This window comes from Eurypyga helias, unplaced genomic scaffold, assembly GCF_000690775.1.
Source record: "Eurypyga helias isolate BGI_N326 unplaced genomic scaffold, ASM69077v1 scaffold12398, whole genome shotgun sequence".
Classification (NCBI taxonomy): domain Eukaryota; kingdom Metazoa; phylum Chordata; class Aves; order Eurypygiformes; family Eurypygidae; genus Eurypyga; species Eurypyga helias.
In genome coordinates, this window is record NW_010267686.1 from 28,153 (window position 1) to 52,381 (window position 24,229).

At 42.2% G+C, this 24,229-nt stretch overlaps 1 protein-coding gene across 1 annotated transcript in view; it reads right to left on the minus strand.

Annotated features, from left to right (window-relative positions):
- Positions 1–24,229, minus strand: part of SNX4 (sorting nexin 4) — a 31,169-nt gene that overhangs the window by 5,164 nt on the left and 1,776 nt on the right. The window contains exons 2-8 of the mRNA XM_010157524.1: positions 16,588–16,726; positions 16,362–16,511; positions 15,245–15,292; positions 11,417–11,472; positions 6,600–6,672; positions 5,017–5,078; positions 3,460–3,525 (exon numbers count right to left, since the gene is read on the minus strand). Coding sequence (XP_010155826.1) covers positions 3,460–3,525; positions 5,017–5,078; positions 6,600–6,672; positions 11,417–11,472; positions 15,245–15,292; positions 16,362–16,511; positions 16,588–16,726 — 594 coding nt within the window. The remainder of the gene's footprint in view (positions 1–3,459; positions 3,526–5,016; positions 5,079–6,599; positions 6,673–11,416; positions 11,473–15,244; positions 15,293–16,361; positions 16,512–16,587; positions 16,727–24,229) is intronic.

Here is a 24,229-nt window from a genome sequence, read left to right on the forward strand (position 1 = left end):
AGTTTTTATTACAGGAAAGAACAACCACTTACTCCTTTTCTTCAGTGGACTGTCAAAGGCAGCACCAAGGCAAGAGACACATGGTGCAGAAGAAATCCTGCAAGGCTTAAAGCATGAAGACATAGGAACATGAACATCACACCTTCTGAAAAGCAAAGGGGCTGCTTTCATTGTTCATTATTCAGGCAGAGTATGAGAGAACTCACAGTGGTGCTCTGAACATGACAACATTACGTCCTTCAGCTCCTTGGAAGTCTGTTGCTTTGTCTGCTGTGTAAGTCAGGCATAGCAGTTCAGAGCAACAAGAAGTTCAAGCCTTCCTCTTAGGGAGAAATCTGAAGTACAAGGGTTTGGACCAACTCTACAGATCTTGCATTCAGTAAGAGTTTTGTGATTTAGGCTCAAGTCTCCTAAAAATGGCAAAAAGCACTTTTTCTAGTTTATATTGCTTACTGGACAGTATTTAGTAAGTTCTCACTAACCAAGATGACTGCCCACATTTGCAGGGACAGGCCTACAGCTCAGAGTAACTGCGCATCTCACTTGGCAGAGCGACAGAAATAGGATGTCATTCCAGCCAGCTACGCAGGGCGTGTGCCACTGGACATACACGGGATGAACGAGTCCCCATCACAAATGCCTTTACCTATTCTGCCAGCTCAGTCTGGATTCTCAAGTATGTGGCAGTCCCTTGCGCAGCTGCCGGCTCTCTGAAGCCAGCCTACGTCCACGCTTGTCTAGTGACCAGCACAACGCAACCCAAACGTTAACTGCAGCACCCCTTGCCCTCAAAGTTTTTGTAAAGTCTGAATTTTACCCTTTTTTCCTGTACCTTGCCAGTAAATGGCTCTGTGGAACAAGCAGCAGAGTCTCAAGCTGAACGGGAACTGGTAACGTGACTTGGGAGAGGACAAGAAATCCCTCCATAAGAGCTTTGAAAGAAACAACAATGTCACTTGGACCCTGGGAATCTGAGGGAGGTATCCGAGGGAGACAGTCCTGCTGAACATCATCCTCAGGCCTACTCAGCAGGGCACGCGAAACAAGGTTCTTCAGAGCGCGAGTGGCTACTTGCGGGATAACTGGAAGAACAGGGCGACTGCAGGAAGAGCTGTAGATGTGCCCACCTGCTCAAGTGTGAATTTTACAAGCATACAAGTAACATAAGTTGTTCTGATGCTCTGCAAAATCAAAAGACGTGACACAACTGGGAAAGGCCCTACACCAAAGCTATTTGGGACAAAAAAGCATAACATACAAAGTGACCAGCAACAGCAGATGAGTTTAAGTAGAAAGGATAAAAGAACAGGCATAACAAGAATTCACATTATGAATCAAAGTAAGGAAGAAGTCCAAACTGTTGAAAAATATACTTGTTCTGAAAAAATCCTGCAGTTACACAGGTCATAAGTCACCCTCTCTATTTTTAAGTTCCAAAGTGCAGTAATTTTAGTATAGTGGTTTGATTTCTTAGGGCAGCAGATGGGCCACATTTCAGTTCTAAGTTCGTTCTAAGTTTAGAGCAGTGCTAGAGCTCACCTGTGGCAGAACAGCTCTCCAAAAAAACTAACAAAAAAACCCACCAAACAAAAAGTCACCTTGCCTAGACAAGGTTTTCAAATGACGCTTCAGTTTTATTTGGAAAAAAGTAGTAAGACAAGCTATATTCCTGACTGCCTGTGCTGAAGTTTAAATACTGGTTTGTCCCAAACAGGGGGAAATGATAAGGAGAAACACTGCACATACCTTCTAATATCTAATATGTTCCCACTTTTCATGGGAATCATCAGCTAAACCCCTGTTTTAGTTTAGGCAGCTTCCACTTGCAACGACAGTCTAGTTGATACAGAGATAAAGGATCACTCATTAATAGCATAAAGGACAGAAGTCAAGGGTCTGGCCTTTTTTCTTTCATCTTTGAAATGATGGCATTACAGCCATCCACTCGAGCTTTCCTGGCATGTTCCGTTGTCTCCTATCACTTCGGCAAGCTTCATCCCGTCATCCAACACACCCCCAGAGGTGCTTTGGGATGTCTTCTCCAAATATCAAGCAGTTTTAGATCATACTAAACAATAACAACTCAAAAGTTTAACTAAACATCTAGTAAAGACCACAGCATATGGGGTAGATAGAGAGTAATTAAATTAGCCTTGAAGTTTAACAACTATATTAGGCAACATTCTTGAAGTAGCTTTCTGTTGCAATGAACTCCTGCCTCGTGTTATGGGAACGGTAACTGGCCTGGTAAGTTAGACTTTCAGGAGATCACAGATATGATCCTTACTGGTAGGAGACCCCAGGGGTCACTGAATCTCACAGCTGCTGCTTCTTGCTTGATTGTCACTAAGAGATAATTGCTGTATGAGAGTGCCAGAGCAGAAGAGGTGACAGGCAACGGAAGCGACTCAGACTTCACGCCGTGAATAAAGTCACCCAGAAACTCGCTGCCGTTACTCCGGATCTCTAACCCTAACTGTGTGACAGACATCGAACATCTTGGCTGTGTGGAGAGGGTTTAGCCTTCTGATTGAGAAGTGAGACCCAATTCTTTTAGTTGGTTACACATTTCTGGGTGTTTGACATCTAGGGTGATCCATCTGAACCACTGAAAACCCACTTGTGCCTCCTGAACTCTACATCACACTGTGTTTTCATAATCTCTTCAATGTCTGCATACTGTGTACTGTAGTATGCAGACATTACGCTTTATCAGTAAAAATACTGTATGAAGAAGTGTCCAACAGCTTCCATCTCTTGCTGGAGTTGTTACTTATCTGTACTATGCAATTATAGATGAGAAACTGTACTGTTTCACCTACTGTACATGGCTACCTGAAAAGCAGAAAGCCCAAGCCTAGGATACCACTGCTGTGAGCACTCCAAAGGGCTGGACTCTTATTTTGAAGGCTGTGTTTCGCATACCCTGCCAAATGACTCTGAAGACACAAAGAGGGAGGATTCTCTACTTTATTACATCCAGTCAGTATTTGTTTCAAGAATCCATTTGAGTTTTGGTGCCGATTAATTAAATCTCTTAACTTTCTGTAATTAAGTCCAAACCTGCGTACCATCTACCGCGTGGTACAAAATGCTGCTATCCAAACCAAATGGATCTCATCAGGTCTGCAGTACATTAAAGTTGTATTCCACCAGTTTCTGGCATAGTAGCTTAGAAGAAAAACTGGAAGAATTCCAAACGCTTCTACAATTTCAAAATAATAATAAAAAAAGAAACCCCTCTGGTTCTCCTGAGACCTTTTGAGCTACTTAATACAGTACATGGATGCTAAAATTGCGCCTGCATCCAAGTCACAGAAACGCTGTAGACCCAAAACCAACGCACCCCCAGCTTTCTCGGTACTCGTATGTACTTTGGGGTTGAGGGAAAAGAGAGGAAAGAGGGAGAGTTCTACATCTGGCTTACATCAAACTATCAGATATTCAGTCAGTACTTACACATCCATGTGGTGGCCAGCACTCTGCAACCCATCCCCCATCTCCTTTTCTATTGCACTCCACTCACTGTAGGAAAAACAAACGAGAAACAACATCACACATGAAGGGGAAGGGAAGTTAATAAGCTGCATCCTGTATATAGTTTCTTTCCAGGTGACACCTGAATGGAAACTGCCTCAAAGTTAGACCCTGCCAAACTGTTTTCTTCCTCCAAGCAGCACACTGACAATGTGGCAAGGCTATTTAATGGCAGTCTGTTAAACAGTTGTCCCTGCCACCCAAAATCATTCTCACAAATATACTTAGTTGGGGATTGCTTTTGAGTCTTGTTTAAATAGCTAAAACTCAATTAATAATAATTAAAAAAAAAATCCAAACACCACAATACTGGCATTTAAAATAAAAGGAGGTGTGGAAGGGGAAACTTTCTAAACCAGAATTTGGTATGAACAGGCTCATCAAGGAAGCTAAGCTTCCCAGATTCACAACACATCAGATGAAATCATTTGCTCTATGTTGATTTCTAAGAGTGGCAAAATGCTTGCAAATGTCAAATCCAAACTGCTGTTTTTTGGAGAGAGAAGTTTCTGTTTTCACAGCAGACTGCTGTTTAGTCCTATTAACTAAAAAAAGATATCAACTTGTAACTGTCTCATTACTATAACTACCTAGTCCCATTCGGAGATCACTTAGATAAACAGAGCTACAAGACAGAGAGCAAGAGCCTTATTCTGGACATCCAAGTACATACCCTGCAACTTAACTGTGTTCTCAGCTTTGTGAAACCTTGTGATATTTCTTAGTTACAAGACTCACATCCACAGCTTTACAAGGAAAAAGGAGGGGGTCCCTTTATATTTCAGATAAATTATGTCTAATGCATCTATTCTGTCCCTCACTTTTTCATAAACATTCCACTCTGCTGATGTTGACATTTGTTTGTCTTTGTGTTATTACAGAACTACACCTAATTTCACTTTAAAACCCCCAATGAGAAAGACATCTGCAATCCATTAACCCAGAGAATTAAATTTAGCACTTGAACAGTGTGTAGAAGCAGGAGGTTTCCCTTAACCAGAAGTTTAGATTCTTTAATTCTCCAGTGAGATGGAAAACTTGAGCGTGCAATTCACTCATATAAATCAAAAAACGATTGGCAAATTCACTTAAAAAAGGTACTAAAATTGGATATAGCTGTTGATCTTTAACCATTAAAAGGACCTGGAAGCTTTTCAGAGACAACTGCATGAAAGTAGGTAGTAAGTTACTTTTCTGAAGAAAGAGAATGCCAACACAACAGCCACAGCCCCAAAGGTCCGGAATAAAAGCAAGAAAAAGCTGAAGTCTTCCACTACAGACTCAGCCCAGCAGATCAGAGATCACTGTATCCAACACAGAAATATCACTAGTACTGCAATACAAAGTTTTTCAAGGCAGACACTGAAATGTTTCAGATATGCTGCAATACTTTTCAGAAGTATAATGAAAAAATTGCCTTCCCTTTCTCTCTCTCTCCACATCTCTACGTATATACTTAAAAACTGGATGAAGTCTTACCTGAATACTCTTCCATAGTTGCCATGGACTTTATAGACGCCATATAGCCGGTCTGCTACCCTCTAAAACATTTCAGAGTCAGGTTTTGGTCATCAACAGCAAGTGCAATTGCTTTGTGAAAACCCATATACAAGCCTCAAGCTAAAAAGCCTTAATGTTTTACACAGGTAAACAAGATTATGACTAAACCTAATCTAAGCCACTACTGAAGGAAAAATCAATAGCAATAAAGTCCTTGAAGACTGAAGTGACAATCAAGGCTATATTGAAAAGTAACATTACATATTTCTTTGGAAGCACTCATGTAAAGGACATGCCTGTGGAGACCACAAATAATCAAGTTACCTTCAGTTGTTAAAAACTGAAGGTAAGGCATAGCTTCCTTTACCCAAATAATGCCAAATTTATACATAAGCTTGCTCATTTAACATTAGGATAGCAAAGCAAAAGACCATCCTGTCACAGAGACTAGGGAAAGCTTCAGTAAAATCCTAACAAGTGACTTGATTTTTCCACCCAGCTCAGTGAAACGGAGGAAAGGCAACGAGCTATCCATTGCAGAACTTATTGCTGAAGCTAGCTACGTCATTTCAGCTGCTTGCAGAGCACTACGGTGCTGGCGACAGCCCCAGAAGAAAAGGCCGCGCGCACGCTCTGAAGCATGACCTGTCATCCAGATAATGCCCTTGTCATGGTGAAGTACCAATGCATGAGGCTGCAGTTCGGTAAGGGTTACAGTTACTGCCCTGCCAAAGCAGCAGAAAGGAAACACAAGCAAATTGCCCAACAGATCTCATGCACATACAGCCCTGAGAAAAAGGCACTGCCAGCAGGACACCAACGATTAATCCTCTCGAGAACCGCAGCTCAACAGGGCAATCCATTACCACCCTCCCTGCCCCACAGTTTCCATTAAAACCCAAATCCCTGTCCAACATACTGCTTTTTAGTATCATGCTCCTCATTACTGGAATTGTAATTCCCTATTTCCTTCTTGTTACTTTAAAGAAAGTCTTCCATTCTCAACCCACAGAGTATCTTGATGCATGACATAATTGTTCTCGTCATTAGAAAGAACATTATTCATTACAGATTGAAGAACGAGCCAAAAAAAGTGGGCTGGGAAGCATACACGAGTCATACTACAAGCTCTGGAAAACAAAGTATTACATGTCTGAAGAGAAAACTGTGTTTTGGGGCCCTTCCCAGCCCAGCCATCCAGCAAAAGCGATTTGTCTACTGAGTGGAGAGAGGCAGACTTTTGATCCTCTTTCGACAGACTCGATCCTCTTTCACACACCTCCCCCTGATATGCCACCATCAGGGGAGAGGGCGGATTAGCAACACGCACGTGTTTGCTCCTCCAGTGACTGTCAAACTCAGCCACCACATTTGGGACTCCTTCCTGCCTCAAACCTGTACTAAGTCAACACATCCCCCCCACCCTTGCCATCTCCTGCCCCATGCTCTCTCAGGCAAAACTGCCCTTATTCTAGAGCACACATACGTTCTCTTGCCTAAACAAGAAATACTGCCTTAGAAATAAATAACAGTTTGTCACGACACACAGGGGAGATACTTACAGCTCTGACTCGCAGAAGGTGTGATATGACAGACTGCAGTTCATCGCTATAGTGTTTTAGCTCAGTAAACCTCCTGGGAGCAGGAAACAGATAGTACATCATTAGCCACCACGAAAGCAAGCTTTCGCACAACGCAGGCGAGAGCCACGACGCTGCAGCCAGCGAGATGGAGCCTGGACTGTGTTGAGGTGGAATTAGCTGAAGACTCCTAAAGAAGCGACTGCAGAGTTTAATTTCCCTAAAGTGAACAACCCACCACTTGCATAACTGCCTTTTTTTTATTATTATTATGTAAACAATGAAGGTTCAGAACAATGTAAGAGAAATATTTATGAAATATAAGTAGTTAACTGAAATTACTACATCATTGTCTTGGGTTTCTTTCCAAAAGGGGATTTATAAAAGCAAGCATGAGTGAATAGGAAAGCTCCAAGTACAAAGCCAAAATCTGCTGAAGCATACATACTTCTTAATAAAAATGGGGTCACATTTCCAACCTAACAAAGACACTTCACTTTCAAGCTGCCAGCTAGCCAGTTTTGAGTATAAGCTTTCAGAAGTTCAAGGAAGCTTTCACAATTACCACAGTTCCCCCAAGGTCAAGTCGTACGGTAACCAAAACCCCTGCTGAGACCTATACCTTCACAGGAGTCAGTCATGGCTAAGAGCAATCAAGTCTCTGCACCTTAGCAAGGTACCAGTCAGGTAACCCACCGCCAGCGACCACGTGCACGCTGCTGGCCTGCCACCACTGAAGGAAAGAGGCGTTTTATCCCCCAGCCCAGTTGAAGTTAATACACCCAGATCATACTAATGACAAAGCCGAATCCGTTGCCACAGCTCTGCTAGTGACAGGTAACCAAAGTAAGCCACAGCAACAGCCCCTTCTGTATACGTAAACCCTCCTTCCTACAAACCAACCTCACACACATCCTACTTTGGGACATGCATCCAGATGGGAAGCCAGAAACAGCTTTACCTAAATGACTAAACAATGGGATTAAAATAACCAAACGCAGAAGAACACAACTAGAATTAAGGAATGGGAGACTAAGATTAGCCCTCCAGGTTGGTGTTCAAGCATTCGAACCTTCACTCCTCCTCCCACCACAGGCACACAGTCAGGCTTTGTATTTCAGAACAGTTTGTACCCAAGCGGTCTTACTGAAATGAGTCAGGTCACTTGTTTTGGGTGACCACTTATGACATTCCAAGGTTTTTCATTTAACACCTCTTCTTCCCCTTCCAGGAAGTCTTCCCCTAAAATATTCTCCCCCTTACATTCAGGAAATAGAAGCTTTATTGACATTCCTAATAGTTTTGATCTCCAAGGAGCATCTTTTATAAGATTATGACACACACAGGGTTAAAGTACACACAAAGATTTAAAAGCCAGCAGAGAAACTGTATGGGAAAAGTAAGTACAGTCATTGATCTGCACAGTGGGGTTTAGAGAGCAATCTTTTCAGTTTACACTTTATAAAATATGCACCAGGGCTGCATGTCGGACAGCTGCAGACACGTACAGTGAAGATATTTGAAATAACTGAACTAAAACCAAAAGATTAAAAAGCATGCCTTCAGCTCAGGAAGGCTCACTCCCCTTTCCACTCCAGAAATTTATAATGAAAAGCTTTATTTATCCTGCTTTGTGTCAAGAAAGCTTTTAGGAATACCGTACTCCCTAAAGGCAAGAGTTGGGAACCTACAAGAACTTTCAGTATCCTGGACTCCAGCAGCAATAGATCATCTCCCATGCCAACTCCTCCTCCATTAAAAATTAAAATAATAATAATAATCTAAAAAGGAAATAACTACTTCAGAACCAAGCTGTCTTCCTTCTACTGTTTCCAAAAAGCAAAAACCAAAGCGATGCTATTTTTTTCCCCTCATGTTTTGTGAAGGTTGAAAGTTTCACAAATACCAGTTATTAGGAAAAAAAATAAATTTAAGAGACTGGTGGCGTTACTTGAGAAATAAACCTTTGATCTGCATTTGCTTAAGTTCTACTCATTACTCATTCAAAAAAATTCATGTCAGTATGAAGTAATTTCCACATCGAGCTCGGCAAGGCACACCAAGGGGCGCCCACTTTCCAGCGCATCATAACACCAGAAGTGTGAACCAAGACAAGAGTTTTGGCACTCCGTAACTAAAGCAAACCTAGTGCTTTTCCATTGGTTTCTCTGGTTCTGCAACATTACCAACAGTCTAAATATTAAAAAGAAGCTTGAGCTATTAAGTAGCACATCGGATATAAATGAAGAACGGATCAGGTCACATCGCTGAATGGGTACCACCAGGCTTATAAAAGATATTTTTGAGGATAATGTCAAAGAAGAAAATTCCATTTACAGCAGTAGACAGCATTGCATATAAGCTATTTACTTTGTGCATTACTCCTCCCATTATCAGGGTGGGCAGCACCATTTTCCTGTTTTGTGAAGGAAGAAATTACAAGACTAGGACTGTTCACTAAAGGACAAGCCACTTGTCTGACTAACTAGAGGCAAAAAAGGAGAGTTACTTAAAAAAAAACAAAAAAACAAAACACCAAACACACACACCTGCCCTAGGAAAGGATTTAGTGTTTTCTAAAGAAAGCTTTCACCATGATGAAAGCTTGTGTTTTGATTAAAACCAAGAAGTATAAGAAGAGGATGGGTGCCACGAGGCTAATTTGAGGTCTGCAGTGCATCCAAATTTACCTCCGAGTACCAGAATACCATATTTTTTATCACCACAAAACTCCCCCATTGAAGATATTAATTGCTTCCCACAGGAGGAGGTTTGGTTTCCAGTCTACATTTAAACTCCCCCAGCAACATTGTTTCAGCTGTTTAACGCTCCTCCGGTTGCCCTAACCTGAAGGGTGCAGCTCCACTGCAGTTTGGACCGAGAGCTGCAGCTATTCTTCACCTGAACCCTTCCCAGTCCAGGAACCTGAAAGCCTACGCTTGGTCAGATCTTTTGTTTCAGCAAGGTGAGCTTGCTTGACCCACTTTGCCACCCAGTCCCACAAGCACCAAAGGTAAACCAGAGAAAGCATGTGCCATCTCTCCTGAGTGCCGTGAAGTCTTGGTTCAGAGACAGATACTCGGGACTTTGTCTGCCTTTCCTCATGTTTTCCTTGTATTAACTCTTTTCCTGCTTTTTACCAAGCCACTTCTCACACCAGCTTTGCTTTCTGAAACATTAAGTTACCTCGAAAAATAACCACCTATTCCTCGACTTAATCTTAGCCAGCCTTGTCCGTCCATCTCGAGGCTGACCACTGGCCAAGTTTCCCCGCTGTGAAAGCAGGAGAAGCCAACTCCTGCTGGCCACAGAGATGACGGAGGATGAAGCATTCAGACAAGGGGCAAATTTCACCTGTAGCTACCAAGAGGACTGTTGTCTTTTGCCCTTATCCATGAATGTTATCCTTCCTATGAAACCCCAGCTAAAAGCTTCCTTGCTGCCACAGAAGGCTGCAAAAGCAAAGCAAATAAAAACAGAGGTTTAGAAAGGTATGTACCCTCTAATGTCCTTAATACAATACCCACAGATGGAGGGAAGCACAAAGGGAACAGTCAACAGAAAGCAGTCAGGTGCGTGGGCTCTCCCTAAATCTCCTACTGCCGCTACTGGACAGCGGGTGAGCCCAGAGGGCACTTGGTACAGGTCTCCGCTGCTCACAGGTGGCTAACGGCAACACCTCGTCACCCTACTGCTGCACACCAGTGCTTCTAACCACTGGAGAAGTAGAAGCTCTCACTGTACCCTCCTCACATCAGCTAAGGTGTGATAAGCCTCCCACTACACACCCTTAAGCTTCTGAGCGGTTTTTTGATCCAGCAGATGCTGGATCTGCCTGTCCCAGAGCTTCTTAAACTGCGACAGAGCCAAACTGACCTCCAGACTTCCCAAAGCATCTGTGAAATCTGGCAGCTTGAGGAGAACTACAAACTGCCACAGCAGGGTGCACACATCCAGAATGGCATGCTAGTGGATTTTTGGAAAGACCTATTATAGAATCACAGAATGGTTTGGGTTGAAAGGACCTCAGAGACCACCTAGTTCCAACCCCCCTGCCATGGGCAGGGACACCTTCCCCTAGACCAGGTTGCTCAAAGCCTCATCCAGCCTGGCCTTAACCCTTCCAGGGATGGGGCATCCACAGCTTCTCTGGGCAACCTGTGCCAGTGCCTCACCCCCCTCTGCGGGAAGAACTTCTTCCTGATCTCCAATCTAAACCTCCCCACTTTCCATTTAAACCCATTACCCCTTGTCCTGTCACTACAGGCCCTTGTAAAAAGTCCCCCCCCCAGCTTCCTTGTAGCCTCTTCAGGCACTGGAAGGTGCTATAAGGTCTCCCCGGAGCCTTCTCTTCTCCAGGCTGAACACGCCCAACTCTCTCAGCCTGTCCCCATATCAGAGGGGCTCCAGCCCTCGGAGCATCTTCATGGCCTCCTCTGGACTCGTTATTATCGACCTGTATTCTGTTCATGCTTGTAAAGATTTTGTTACAAACAAATATTAAGAGGTTCTTTTTCTAAGTCTGGGATTTTTTTTCCCTTCCTTTTAATCTAACTAAAACTGAAAGACTCGTTTTGCATAAAGTGATGGCATTTTTCTGAACATTTCCTGCTTCTAGAAACAGGATTTATCAAACCTTTTCACACTACCTCCTTACTAGGCTTCTGTTAAGATCTGAAGTGCAGAAAGATAATTTTTCTTTCCTGAATTTATTCTAAGGATATAGAATATTCTGTCATCTGAAGTTACCGTTGTAACTGAAAAAGGGAAAGGGAGGGAGGAAGGATGTGGAATCTTACTTGTCTGGGTTTTTCACTCTGAATGTTGCATTAAGAGCTTTTAATCTGGAATCTGCCTGAAAAAAGGGGAAAAAAAGCTTTGTTAATTTAACGCAGTTAAATTTCAGTGACAAAAAAATTTCAGCCTTCTGGCAGCACCATTAGAAAAAAAATTCTGCCTTCCTGGAGTATTTAAATCTTCAAACATTGAACAAGTTGACACTAGCTGCCCTGCATGTCAGATACTTTTATTAAAAAGTCAAAAACCTAAGTTGTTTTTGTGAACTAGGATGTAAACAGTATCCACTAAAATTAAGATGGTATAATCCAAATCCCATAAAAATAGTCCCTTCTTAAAATGTTACACAAATCATGGAGTTAAGATACACAACCCTACATTCTTTTTAGATGAAGCAATTAGGTAACATAAGACCATATGGACAAACTATTCTGTATTTTTCAAACTAAATAAAACCAGTGGTAGAGTGACCTCTATATGCTCTTTATTACTAGGAACAGTTCCCCAGTGAAATCAAAATCTTATATATGGTGTTCTCTTGTTTTATGACTTGCTTTACAGAAAATATGTAATTTGTCTATCAGACTAGGACCACTTTTAATGCAATGTTCTTTTCTATAACACAGCATATAAACATCTCTAAGGAATAAAGTTCAATACCTGATTAAAAAGGTAATAGGCTACTTTTCTTTTTGAGACCTTGGTTTACCAAGGACTGCAGCAGCAGTATGGAACCTCTCTAAGGAAGTGGTTTTGGGGTCAGGTTGGTTTTTTTCTTCACTTAGCTGAACATTAAACTGCACAATGGGTATTTTAATAAGACACCAACACAGATAAGATATCCCAGCCTCATCCACAGAAGTCCCACATCACCACCCCTTTTCATTTTACATATAGCTCACTCATGGCTCATCTATACTGCATGAAAACTCTGACTCCAGGAGAATGACTGCAGTTGACTTTTGATCAAAACACCCCTCTCTTCAGGGAAAGAAAACCAAAACACTTCTCGTGAGGTGTACAGATTTCCTAAAGTGTACTCTTATAGCTAACAGACTATGCCACAACTGCTAGCAGAAAGTTACTTCAGCAGTGTTTTAGTGCTGGTATATGACACAGGAATATTTTGTGCACCGTTACAGCCAACTCAGAGCTTGAAGAGCTATTTTGAATTTGACAGTGATGGGAACACAGTGTTTTCCCAAACCAAGAACAGAGTACTTCCTTTGGGTCCCTGTAATAACTTCTACAGATGAGACAAGCATAGTTTGAGACTTTCACCTCCCACTGCACTGGGGGTGAGCGGAAGATACCCCCACTTGAATACCACTGCAAGTTCCTTTCACCTGGAACCACCCCTATACCTGGAGGACACTTAGGAAAGCATCCAAGCTGAGGGAAAGGCACCTTATTTCCTGCAACTAGGATAAGAGGTACTGATGGAAATCTTGCTAACTTTATTTGTACTTCTTCCAGTCACCAAGCCACCAACACAAAACATCATCCACAAACCAAAAGGTAAGCGGACAAAACCTGCAAGACTCAGACTGACATGGGAAGAAAACCGGTTCGCTGCCGCTGCTGCACTCAGCGCTCCTCTAAGAATAACTCGCACAGGGAAGACAAAGGCAGCCTGGGAAAGGATGCCCAAGACAACGCAAGGAACACAAAACACGGCAGTAACTCCAAGTCCCAGTCTTTATGTTTATTCAGAGTGCTCCACAGGCTTGTATGGCCTTGGACCTCCCCTGCTACATCCCAGCGAGTCAGGTCATTCAGACGCACCTACGCGTACTCCTCACCTCACAGCACAAACACCACCTACGTACACTGGTATTAAACCTGGGTCCTCTCTTCTAAGCAGCTAATTCACAAAACACCGTATTTCTGTTCAAACAGCAGTGCCAGCACCGTTTGAGTCTGCTGGGCAGCACGCGCATCCAACAGGTTTACTCTGGAGAAGGATCACTTGCTGCATGTCTGTTACAGGACAAGTTTCTGCCTTTGTTCCAGCAAGATGCAGTGCTCTGAAGGAGCAGTTCCCTTACTGAACCAGCACTGTCAGGCAGGAACCAAGATCCTAAGCAGGGTTATTTCCTTCTTGCCGTTAACAGCGCAGCAACTCCCACACACCACTTCTGAGCATCTGCACCACGCGGTTACGCTGTCAGAAAAACGTCTGTCCGGTCAAACTTAAGACAAACACACACAAGCCGTTTAGAGATGAACTCCCCATCAAGTGAGGTACAGTCGGGGAGCTTTCAGACAGTTAATTCTTATTATGATCCTATAATCACTTAAGTATGCTAAAGGGAAATGGGAATTTTCTCCGTCCTAAAGGAAAGGTTAAAATCCCAAGCAACAAATCCCTTAAAGAATAAAACTAAGTGCTGGGGGTGGGAGGGAGGAAAGGCATGATTTAACGATACAGTTGGCAGAGTAAACAAAGTCTGACATCAACATTCAACTCTAACATGCTACACTGCATTAATGCCTAATTTGAAGTTTAGTTAGCCTCGTTCCAACCCTCTGGGACAAAAGACACATCCTGCTTTAATGCATCAGCAGCAGACTCAGCAGCAGCACGTAAAACAGTGGTGTGATTCGAGTCTAAGATATGTAGAGTGAATAGAGGTTTGTCCTCCAGTGTCGTGCTAAATAACCTCCTATCTTGGGGGGTTTATACTTCAGATGTTGAATAAAGGAAAGATGATTTTTCCCAGCCTTTTTGCAGAAAGTTATTTTTCTTTCCTAAGGAAACAGGAACTGTAAAAGGGAAACTGTACACAACCAAACCTAGAAGGAAACAGGACTTGCTCACGTGTCATTTAATCTACAATATGGTTTCAGGGAGGCAAATGTTCATCTTTCATACACACACCACCGTGCACCCCTGAACGCAGCCTGCCAGCACAAGCGTTCTGGACTCCGGTGAGTGTAAGCTGAAAAAAAGGTGTGTTGGCTAGGAAAACACAGCTTGAGAGCTTTACGGTTTTTGCATTATGAATACTAGCAATGTGCAAGCTCTACCACGATGGAAGGGAATCATTATCAACTTATCAACACTAAGTCTCAGTATCAAAGCCCTTGGATGCTGAGGATAAGGGCACCAGTAATTTTCTTTAGCTCTCACCATTCAGAATAATTCTTCATCATCCACTTAATTTTCAGCTGTGATTTCATGAGTTGTTCACGTTACAATGAAACAAAAGCTCAGTATTTGTCCCCATACAGTAACAGTTCCAGACACAGCATACAGAGACACGACTTTTGATCTGTTATTCCTGCAAATCTTCTACCAGTTTGCCCAGCCACAAACTCACTGATGTCAGTGAGGATAGTACTACCACAAGACACATTCTGTTAAAACACTTAAGGGGCATCAAATTCATGTCAGTCCCTTTCAGCAACTTATCTGCGTAGAAAAGTCCTACAAGACACTCCTTTGCTTGCCTGTTTTTTGGACACCCTGCACCTCCTGCCAACCTAAATCTGACACACATCTTTAAAACAACACTCAACTAAACTGACAACAGACAAAAGCACTGCTTGGGCTCAAGCTGGCTAGTTTTAAAGGATCACAATTCTACATTACTAGCCGAATTACAAGGCTGAGCATCAAACATAGGCATATAATAACAAGCCTGCTAGATTACTTAGCAACTGATGTCTTACCTATTACATGCTAAGAACACCACTTTTTTGTAGTTATAAGTATACATAAACCAATGCCTTTAATAGCAAACAGCCTTTATTAAATAGCCTAAAACATGTTTGCTGGAGTATTTCTGTGTCACAGCAGTCATAAAACAAACCATTACAGTAATTACCTTTAATTGAAATCCAGTCTCATTCACCATTTCTTTCCATCCACCTTCCTAAAAATACAGAAAAAGAACATTCAGTTAGAGTGATTGAAGAGTGCCACAGCTTTTGCAAGTCCCTGTATCAGAACAGCTTCCCCAGTAAGCCTGGGTTCTGTCTCAGCTACCCTCCCCATGTCTTTTCAAGAATCTGGGTGAAGAATAAGATGGCATTGTGTTTTGCTTACATACTAACCTCCCCTAAAAATAAATCTGTCCTCTTCACTACTCTGCTACCTCATTCTATCAACTGGGGGCAGGAGCCACACAGCCTTGTCTAAAGAAGCAACTCAGCTCTTCAGAAAGAAGGATAGTTACCATCTACTGCTTAGTAGATTAGCAGCAGCTCCAAGGACCTTTTGCACTCTTTACAGTGCACACACAATCACCTCGCTCATACGCAGTGGTTGGCTGTCCACTGTTCTCACTTCCCACACATTGGTTCACCTACAGACTACACCGTGCTGTGGTAAACATACCTGCTCGGTCTGCTATTTGGGAATCTCTCATCAAAGTACAGAAAAAAGAAATATCCAACATCCCCTGAAGCTGTAAACTGCAGAATGCAATGCTTTAGCTGACAACTGGATCACAACTTCTGCGATAACACGTTGCACTGGTTTTGGACCACGACACATATGCGTGGATCATGACTCAAACTACAAAGCTGAAGAAACCATGGATATGCAAGAAGTGAATTGGAAGTCAGTACTGCCTCTGCAGCCAGTAGTTTAGCATGCTAACTATGTCGGCTTTAGTCCTAGGGAAGCTTTCCCAAACAACACACATTAAGTTCCCAATATGCTGTTCCAAAGAGGTGGAAATTCTCTCTTAGGAGCCTTAAAACTAGACTGGAAAAAAGTCATAAGGTACATTAGAAGGCCAATTGTAAAACTGCAGCAGGCTCTTACAAAGCTTTTAGACGGACAAGCCTTTTCCACCTCAAGTTTATTCACGTTCTCTATCCTCCTTCTAGACACAGAACCACCTGTGGGTCAGTGGGAAGGAAGAAGGACAAAAGGACGTTATCACAAATAGATAATCATTAAAGAACATCTTTAGAGAGCACATGACTTTACTATACCTGTGTTAAAAATGAATAAAAGATTTTGTCTTGGCAAAGAACAGGATGTGAAGCCACACGTAACAAGAAGTTTTCCAAACCAATTCTTCGTCTTTCCACAAAATCTGGATCCATATTATCTGCTGACAGCTTATGCCAAACAAAGTCAGCCTATTTGAACAGAAGAGTGTTAATAGTAAGTAAATAACAAACAATACAAAGCAAGCTGCAGCCTCAGCTTCCTTACCCTTTTTTCTGGCAAAGGTGGAACAACAACATGGGGATAGGTTACTGACAAATAATTCCGCAGCAACTCAAATTCACTGTAACGTCGCCACAGGGAGTCCACTGGGGCACACTGTCCCTCAATCTGGGACTCAACAGCTCTGAAAGATAAAACAGCAAATTTGAGCATTAGTAAGCTATCGCCTTCTCCCTCATACGCTCAGTACAATTATAGCAAAGGCCCTGAAACCACTTACTCAGTAATGATTACTGCATAACCTGCCCATAATCGAAAGTAACCTCAATTATTTTTAAACTAAGTATGTAGACATGAAATTATCTATGATTTCTGGTTGATAGCACTCAAAGTTTTTAGGAACACAGGAAAAGTCAATGTATTTTAGACATAAGGAAGAAATTCTTCCCGGAGAGGATGGTGAGGCACTGGAACAGGTTGCCCAGAGAAGCTGTGGATGCCCCATCCCTGGAAGTGTTCAAGGCCAGGCTGGATGAGGCTTTGAGCAACCTGGTCTAGTGGAAGGTGTCCCTGCCCATGGCAGGGGGGTTGGAACTAGATGGTCTTTAAGGTCCCTTCCAACCCAAACCCTGCTGTAATTTTATGATTTTTATCATACCACAAACAAACAGGTAGGTCACAGTCAAGTAAATAGCCACACAGTGATTCCATTCACAACAGTACAGAATTAGACATACTTCTTTAGGAACAGTGTTAGGCTTCAAGCCAGCATGATTTCGTGAGCAGCTGAAGGATACAGAGTATTACAAGAAGGAATTCACTCTTCAATGGGAAAGTCTTCCTCTATTTAAATTTGACAAGACTGCCTCTTGTCCTCTCTGTGCATCACAGAGAAGTGTCTGATGACTCCTCCTTTACCTCCCCCACCAGGCATTAATACATGTTGCCAAGATCCCCTGAGCTGCCTCTTTCAGAGACTGAATAACCCCATCTCTCTCAGCCTCTCCCTGCACCTCACACCACGCTCCAAGCCCATAACCATCTTCATGGCCCTTCACTTCACGGGGGGCAAAAAAAAAAACACAAGGAGGAAAAAAAAAAAAAAAAAGGATGCATTCACAAGCCTTCAGTACAAACTGCTGCAGATTAAAACTGTTTGAGACTGATTTAAGGAAGAGAGGCAAGCACGCTGCTGACAGCCAGTAAATCACATTGCCAACATCCCACAGAATTCTTCCTTATGACAGTATTCCGATTAAACGAAGTTGCAACTGCAACCAGAGTTTTGAAGAGGGTAGGCTCAGCTCAGCGCTGGGCTGACGGGCTGTGCAGCATTCCACCCTACAGGAACCCTGCACAATTTAAACACTTCAGCTAAAAGCAGGTGCCTGGTGATTGTACTATCGCCGAGTTGGAGGTAAATTTAAACAGATGAAGAATTAAGCTACTGTGCCCTGAAGATTAGTTGCTTAGTTGAAAGCCAAAGCCAAGACTCCCTGCAGAGTCTGATAAACAATGTGGCCATTCAAGACACTCACATAAAAGTACTTCACAATTAAGGATCCTTTAATCCCCAGCTTCAGCACCTATCAACCGGTTGCACTGATTTACAGCATGGGTTTCAAGAGCACTACTTCTGCATGGGTTATTAACAACCCTTCAGCAAGGCTGCCTCCATCAATACACCATAGGGTTACATGGACCCTGCCCCAGAACATACTGCACAAGCAAACACAAACAGAGAAATGAGAAAAACACAGGCCAGGGCTGCCCGGAGAACCCATCCACACCACAGACAGCTGCTTGCTGCACCAGCAGGAAGACTTGGGACACTCACCTAGAGCTAGGCAGACACGGCAAGAAGCAAGCTGCACCACCCTTACTCTAAAGGCAGGTGCAGATCTGAAATCTGGAACAAGGAGTTCTTCAGAATATAATGGATGTTCTATCAGACAAGAAAGAGGAAGAAAAAAACCATGCAGGATGCATTTGGTCCATTGCTATTATACATCTGTCACCCCTGTGCATAACCATTCCCCAGCCCCAGCAAACACAGCCCTGGGATGGACACAGGAGTGGTGTTTAACTAGCTCCTCATTCCAGTTCTGATTTTTCTGTAATAGCAGAGTTTCATTATTCATATTTTTTTTTAAGTTTAGCTGGCATCACCTCATAACTAGAGGCAGGCTAGGTGTGCACACACTACCGACAGTCTATGGCAGCCTAACACATTTCAGTCATACAGTAGACGTAGGGGCTTAAGAAGTTACCACCAAAGGCAAACTGCAAGAACAGCAGTTCCCTTTATTTTTTAAATATCATTCTTACTTTTCTTGTCAATATGAGCCCCTAAGGAAAAGTACTGCTAGCTGCAATCATTTTTCCATCTCCACTTAACTTATTCCATGGGCTTACATTGCAATGGGCAACTTCAAATAAAGTTTTCCACCTCCTGAATACAAAGTACTTTGAAACGTTCATTTGGCTGTTCCATTTCAACATAGCATTTACTTAAGTGTTGACTTCTGCCTCTAACCCAATCGATTCCCAATGTAGGGCAAGTCTGATCTTACATGTATGACTTTCTGAGTAACGTATAACACCAATGAGGTCAGCACAGAGAATAATGAGAAGCTTTCAAGGAAGTTTCTGGTCCAGATATCCCTACTCCATTTTCAAGAGCACTTCTAGAGAAATGCAACTTCACAAGATCATGGTAGTATGTCCCAACGGCCTCAGCACAGCACTCTCATATCAAATACCACTACAGTAATATGCATGAGTCATATAAAGTTAGTTGCCTTGTCTTCCACAGCTGATCTGCCTTAATTCATCCTGCTCTGCCTCGCTATTCCTCCACAAATCCATTTTTGCCAAGTCAGCTTTATCATGTGAAAGTTGATCCGTATTTTTCTCAGAACTCCCACTTTCTGCAGCAAGAGTCGCACTATCATTTAATAAGTTTAAATAGTTTTAGTTCTTTTCTCACATTTGTGTTAAAGAACAGTGCTCTGCTACAAACTAATAGGAGAAAAAGAAATTGAATCAAGAATGTTTTTAAAAATTTAAAAGTGACTTCACAGACTCAAGTCTGTTTGGGGAACTACATATATTCTACTTCCATAGTAAGGATTACAGGTTAGAACTGAATGCACTTACATTTCATGTCCCCATCCTACAAATACTGAAGGAAGGGAAATACATCAACAGGATCATCACATATTTAAATAGCGTAGCAGTCCATTTATCACTTGTAAGGGTTCAGGTCAACACGCCATCAGTAAGAGATCACAGCCTTCTGACAAGAGAATGTTCCAGCATGAATTACGCTCTTAATGCCTCATGACTGTTTTGCAGAGTTAATTATAAACTAGAAGCAGCAAAGACCATGTGGAGCCTTAACTGTGCAAAAAATTTATCAGCTTTGTATTTGCCAGAATTAACAAGAACACATCAGTCATTTGAGTTTTTTAAATAACACAATCATCAGAATAGTAACCTCTCAGTCCATACTTACCAAGCAGAAAATTAAATAGGAACTAAGATTTTTAAAAAGGTCATCTAGGAATGTAACACTTCAGTATGGAAGCGCCACAGGTTTATGGAGAAGCCTAGTGCTACGCCCATACAAACCACTACTACCCCAATGAGGGAGATGCAGGCACCCCGCTACATGCCGGTTTATGTCCACAGAAGGCCTCAAGAACTCGGGGAGGAAGGAAGCAGATCTGATCCTGACATTCACCACACCTTCCCTGCCCACACTGAGGAAACTAAGGAAGTTTACTAGATCTGAAGCCTACTGTCAATTTATTCTGTCAAAGCAGATCCATGGGCAACAAGCTTGAGTCTAAGTTAATCATGGCTTACAACCCTTAATAGGGACACACAAGCTTCACATTATACCCTAAAGAAAAAGGTTAAATTACTACATAAGTAAGTTAATCACAGCTGACAACCCTTAATAAGGACACACAAGCATCACATTATATCCTAAAGAAAAAGGTTAAATTACTACTAGAGAACCTTGAAGGTCAAACCTGCCTGCGTAGTCTGCTTTTTTAAAAAAGAGCCAGCATCTGATAGAACCTCCTCAACGTAGCCTGTGTTATGCAACCTGACATTAATTTTTCTTCTCAGGTCATACTTCCTTTACTCCAACATGCCCTTACTCTCACCGTCTTCGAATTGCGAATGCTGCCTTTTTCGGCTGTAGCTGTTGCTTCCACCTTCATATTACACTGTCCTTGTTTTGGGGGAAAAGCAGTTAAGAGACAACAGGTAAAGCAAGCATGACAGCAAAACAGGTGGCCAGGCACTTGTCCAGAGAAGTGTCCCGATGTTCTCCTTTACCCAACATCCCGTTGCAAAGAGCTGAGCCTCAGCAAGAGTCTCCCACCACGATGCCCCTTCCCTGCAGGACAGGCATCCCTGCTGCCGCTGCCTCCAGCGGAGCCCACTCCAGCAGGGTTTGTGGCTTTTGTTTTTGTTTTTGTTTTTTCCAAACAGGCTGTGAAATCCCAGTTTAGTGACTTTTCAGTGACTCGAGGGGGAAGACAACATTTCAGGAGGGCAGCTGAGTAGCACCCAACAAAGCAGCAATGCTTTTTACGAATCTGAATAAATTTAAGACACATTTTGAAATTCTAGTTTAAGATTCCCCCCTTTCACCCAGGTGCTGATAAAGTAAATGCAGCCAGATTTTGCTCTCTGGAGAGAGCAAAGCTGTGGTGGGAAAGTACTGTACAGCCCTCAATTATGAGCCTGCATCCACACCACTGCCTTTTAAAGGAGGTAATAAGTGTTTGAAACTGCATGGATGGATTTGGGACAGGCAAATAAGATGAGAAAAATTTTTTTTTTTAATCACACCAAAAATGTCTCCACCTGGATACATACGAGACCATAAAATATCACCAATTACAAGAGCATTTCTCCCCAGGAACCCCGTTTCAGAAAGGAAGTAGAAATCCACAAAGGTACTCATTACTCTTAATACCTTCATTACCATCTAATTTTTTAGACCACATTATGAACTCCACCATTAAATGCAAGTACTGCAGACCAGTTTCAATTAAGATCATAATCACTTGTTGACATTCAGTCAAACTTCTCAATTTGTTTTGGTTTTAAAAGCACAATATAATACTTGTACAGTCTTCAGGCAGGAAAACCATATGTTTCCCTTCAACGTACAGTTTTAACAATGCACGTTATTCATTGACTCAACCAACCTGCCTGAAAAAAAAGAGACAAAAATTGAAACCTTCAGCTTTTACATTCGTAACTGATGTTATCATAAGCGATTAGAAGATCACATTACTCCAAAAGTCACGTTCATTTGCCTTAATTCAAAGTGCCAATGTGAAAACTTTAGTCCATCTAATTAACCTCTGCCCATTTCCCATTTAAAACTAATTACCTTAAATGAGCCATTAAACAGTTCTGAATGCAATAAAAAGAGAGATGGCTGCAAAACATTAAATCAGACGAGAAGGAAATAGATGGGTTTATTTCCTTGTAAAAGCAATCGCCTCTCAATGGCAGCAGCAGTAACTCAGCTTTCAGCCTGGGACCTTTCCCTGTAGGAGAAGGGACATTTCCACTCCCCTGCAGCGGACAAGGTTCACTCCCTGCGCAGAGGAACCGTGTCAGGGGGCTGGGCAACCTCTTTCATTGGCTATTTACGCCTCTCAACAGCCAGAGGATCAACCCTCACACATCAGGGATGTACTTTTGAGGGTTTACAAAGCTACCTGCCAAGCTGTGTGACAGGGGCAGTTCTCTGGTCAGAAGATTTTCACAGCCAGGTGGGGCTTTATTCACTTTGTTTTGGGTTTTTTTTTTTGTTGTTGTTACTTTTTCTGGCCTTTTTTTTTTTTTTAAATACTGTCACCTCATGCTGAATTCAGGCTTTCTTCCTTTTTTCCCCAATACCTACTTGGGAAGGAGCAGACAAGCCTTTGTGACTCTCAATGACCAAAATCCGCCTGGCTTTGTTTTATCAGAAGACAGAATACCTCTGCAGGCATTTGTTCTGTGCTTCTGCCCGGGGAAACACATGCCTGGGCTCCTAGTGTGGAATGAGAGAGTTTGGGAAAGGAACTCAAACAAAACATAACAAAGGAAAAAAAATCCTGAAGTTCCATGGTACAGTACTGCTGCCACTGAACTGCTGATTTCCAAGTTCATTTCTCTCACAGAGATTTCTTTAGAAGTCCTTACACCTTGGATGGGAATCCAAGGTTTTAAGGCAAAAGCAGGTATCACTCACGTCACAATTCAACTAATGGAAAACTTTCCAAATAGTAACTTCCCCAGCCATACTGGGGGAGTAACAAGCAAATACGGTGAGCCACCCTGTCAAATTCCTTCGAAAGGAAGTAAAGACTAGTATGGCTGGAACCCAGGGAGCCTCCTATTAAGCAGTCAGCTACCAGGCTGCACAAAGTTGTGTTACTTTTTCCTAAAGCCACATTTAAAAATTAAAAAAAAAAAACCACCAAAATACACACTCTAGTCATCATATTGCATGACCAGGAGGATCAGGCTAGAGACCTGAAAGCCTGCGGGGACAGAAGCAAGGGTAGCTAAATGGAAGCGTCCTGTACAGAAGAAACTTTACTTGGAGGGAAAATAGGGAAAAAGGCATCGCTGTATGTACCGTAATTAAAAGTCCATCAACACAGAGCCCTCAGAGGTGCTCTAAGTTCTGTCATGGAAAACACAGGGTAGAAGACAAGTCAAATTCTGGATTTAATACTAACTCCGTTCTTGCAGTTTCATGCAGACTCTGGAATAAGACATAGCTGCCTCCATTTCTAAATAGCAAGCAAATCTGAATTTAAGTGAGGTCCAGATATTTGCAATCTCCCTTACAGAAAGCAAGTGATATGCTGAGCACTACATCTCAAGGAGGAATATTTAGTTACACATCTTATTTATAAGAACTTGTATTTGCCTTAATGCCATTTCCCACAAAGAGGTGGATGCATTCATCTGTTCTCACAGGGAGAATATAAAAGCTAAGTTATTTTTAAATACCTGTACAGTTTGATGGGAGCTGTGAAACAAACTGACTTCAAGATTAATTGAATGGAAAGAGCTCACCACAAAAATCTACTTAGTTAATGCAGAAAGGTGTAAACCAAAACTCAAGGAGATGCTTTCAGGAAGCACAACTCTTGGAATTTGCTGAGGCTTCACAGTCTACAGCAGGGGAGTTTGTTTTGTCTCGGAGAAAGAGATCTACTTGGAGGTGTAATATCACTTAAAAAAATAAACAAAAGTTTCATGGAAGTGTGAGAACAGTCATAAATCTTTTCGTTTTGAAAAGAAAAAGGAAGCAGTACCATCACTGGCATTTTGAAAACAGTTCCATCAGCACTAGTGAAACGAACATGTTAAAAGTTTAGATACTCCTGTTCTGTAACAAATACCACAGTGGGTGTAATTGCATACATCTCGTGTCCTTTATTCACCCAGATGCATGCAACTCCTCCATTCAAACTGAAATTAAATCCTAGATAGCAGTAACAGCAGAACACCAGTTCACAAAAATGTAACCAAATGTTATTAAGTGGTCTTCCTTTTATATTACTATAAACCAAGTTTCATTCTTCAGCTACAAAATATCCTATTACCCACAGACAAATTGCTGTGAAGCCCACCTACAGCTACAGGCTCA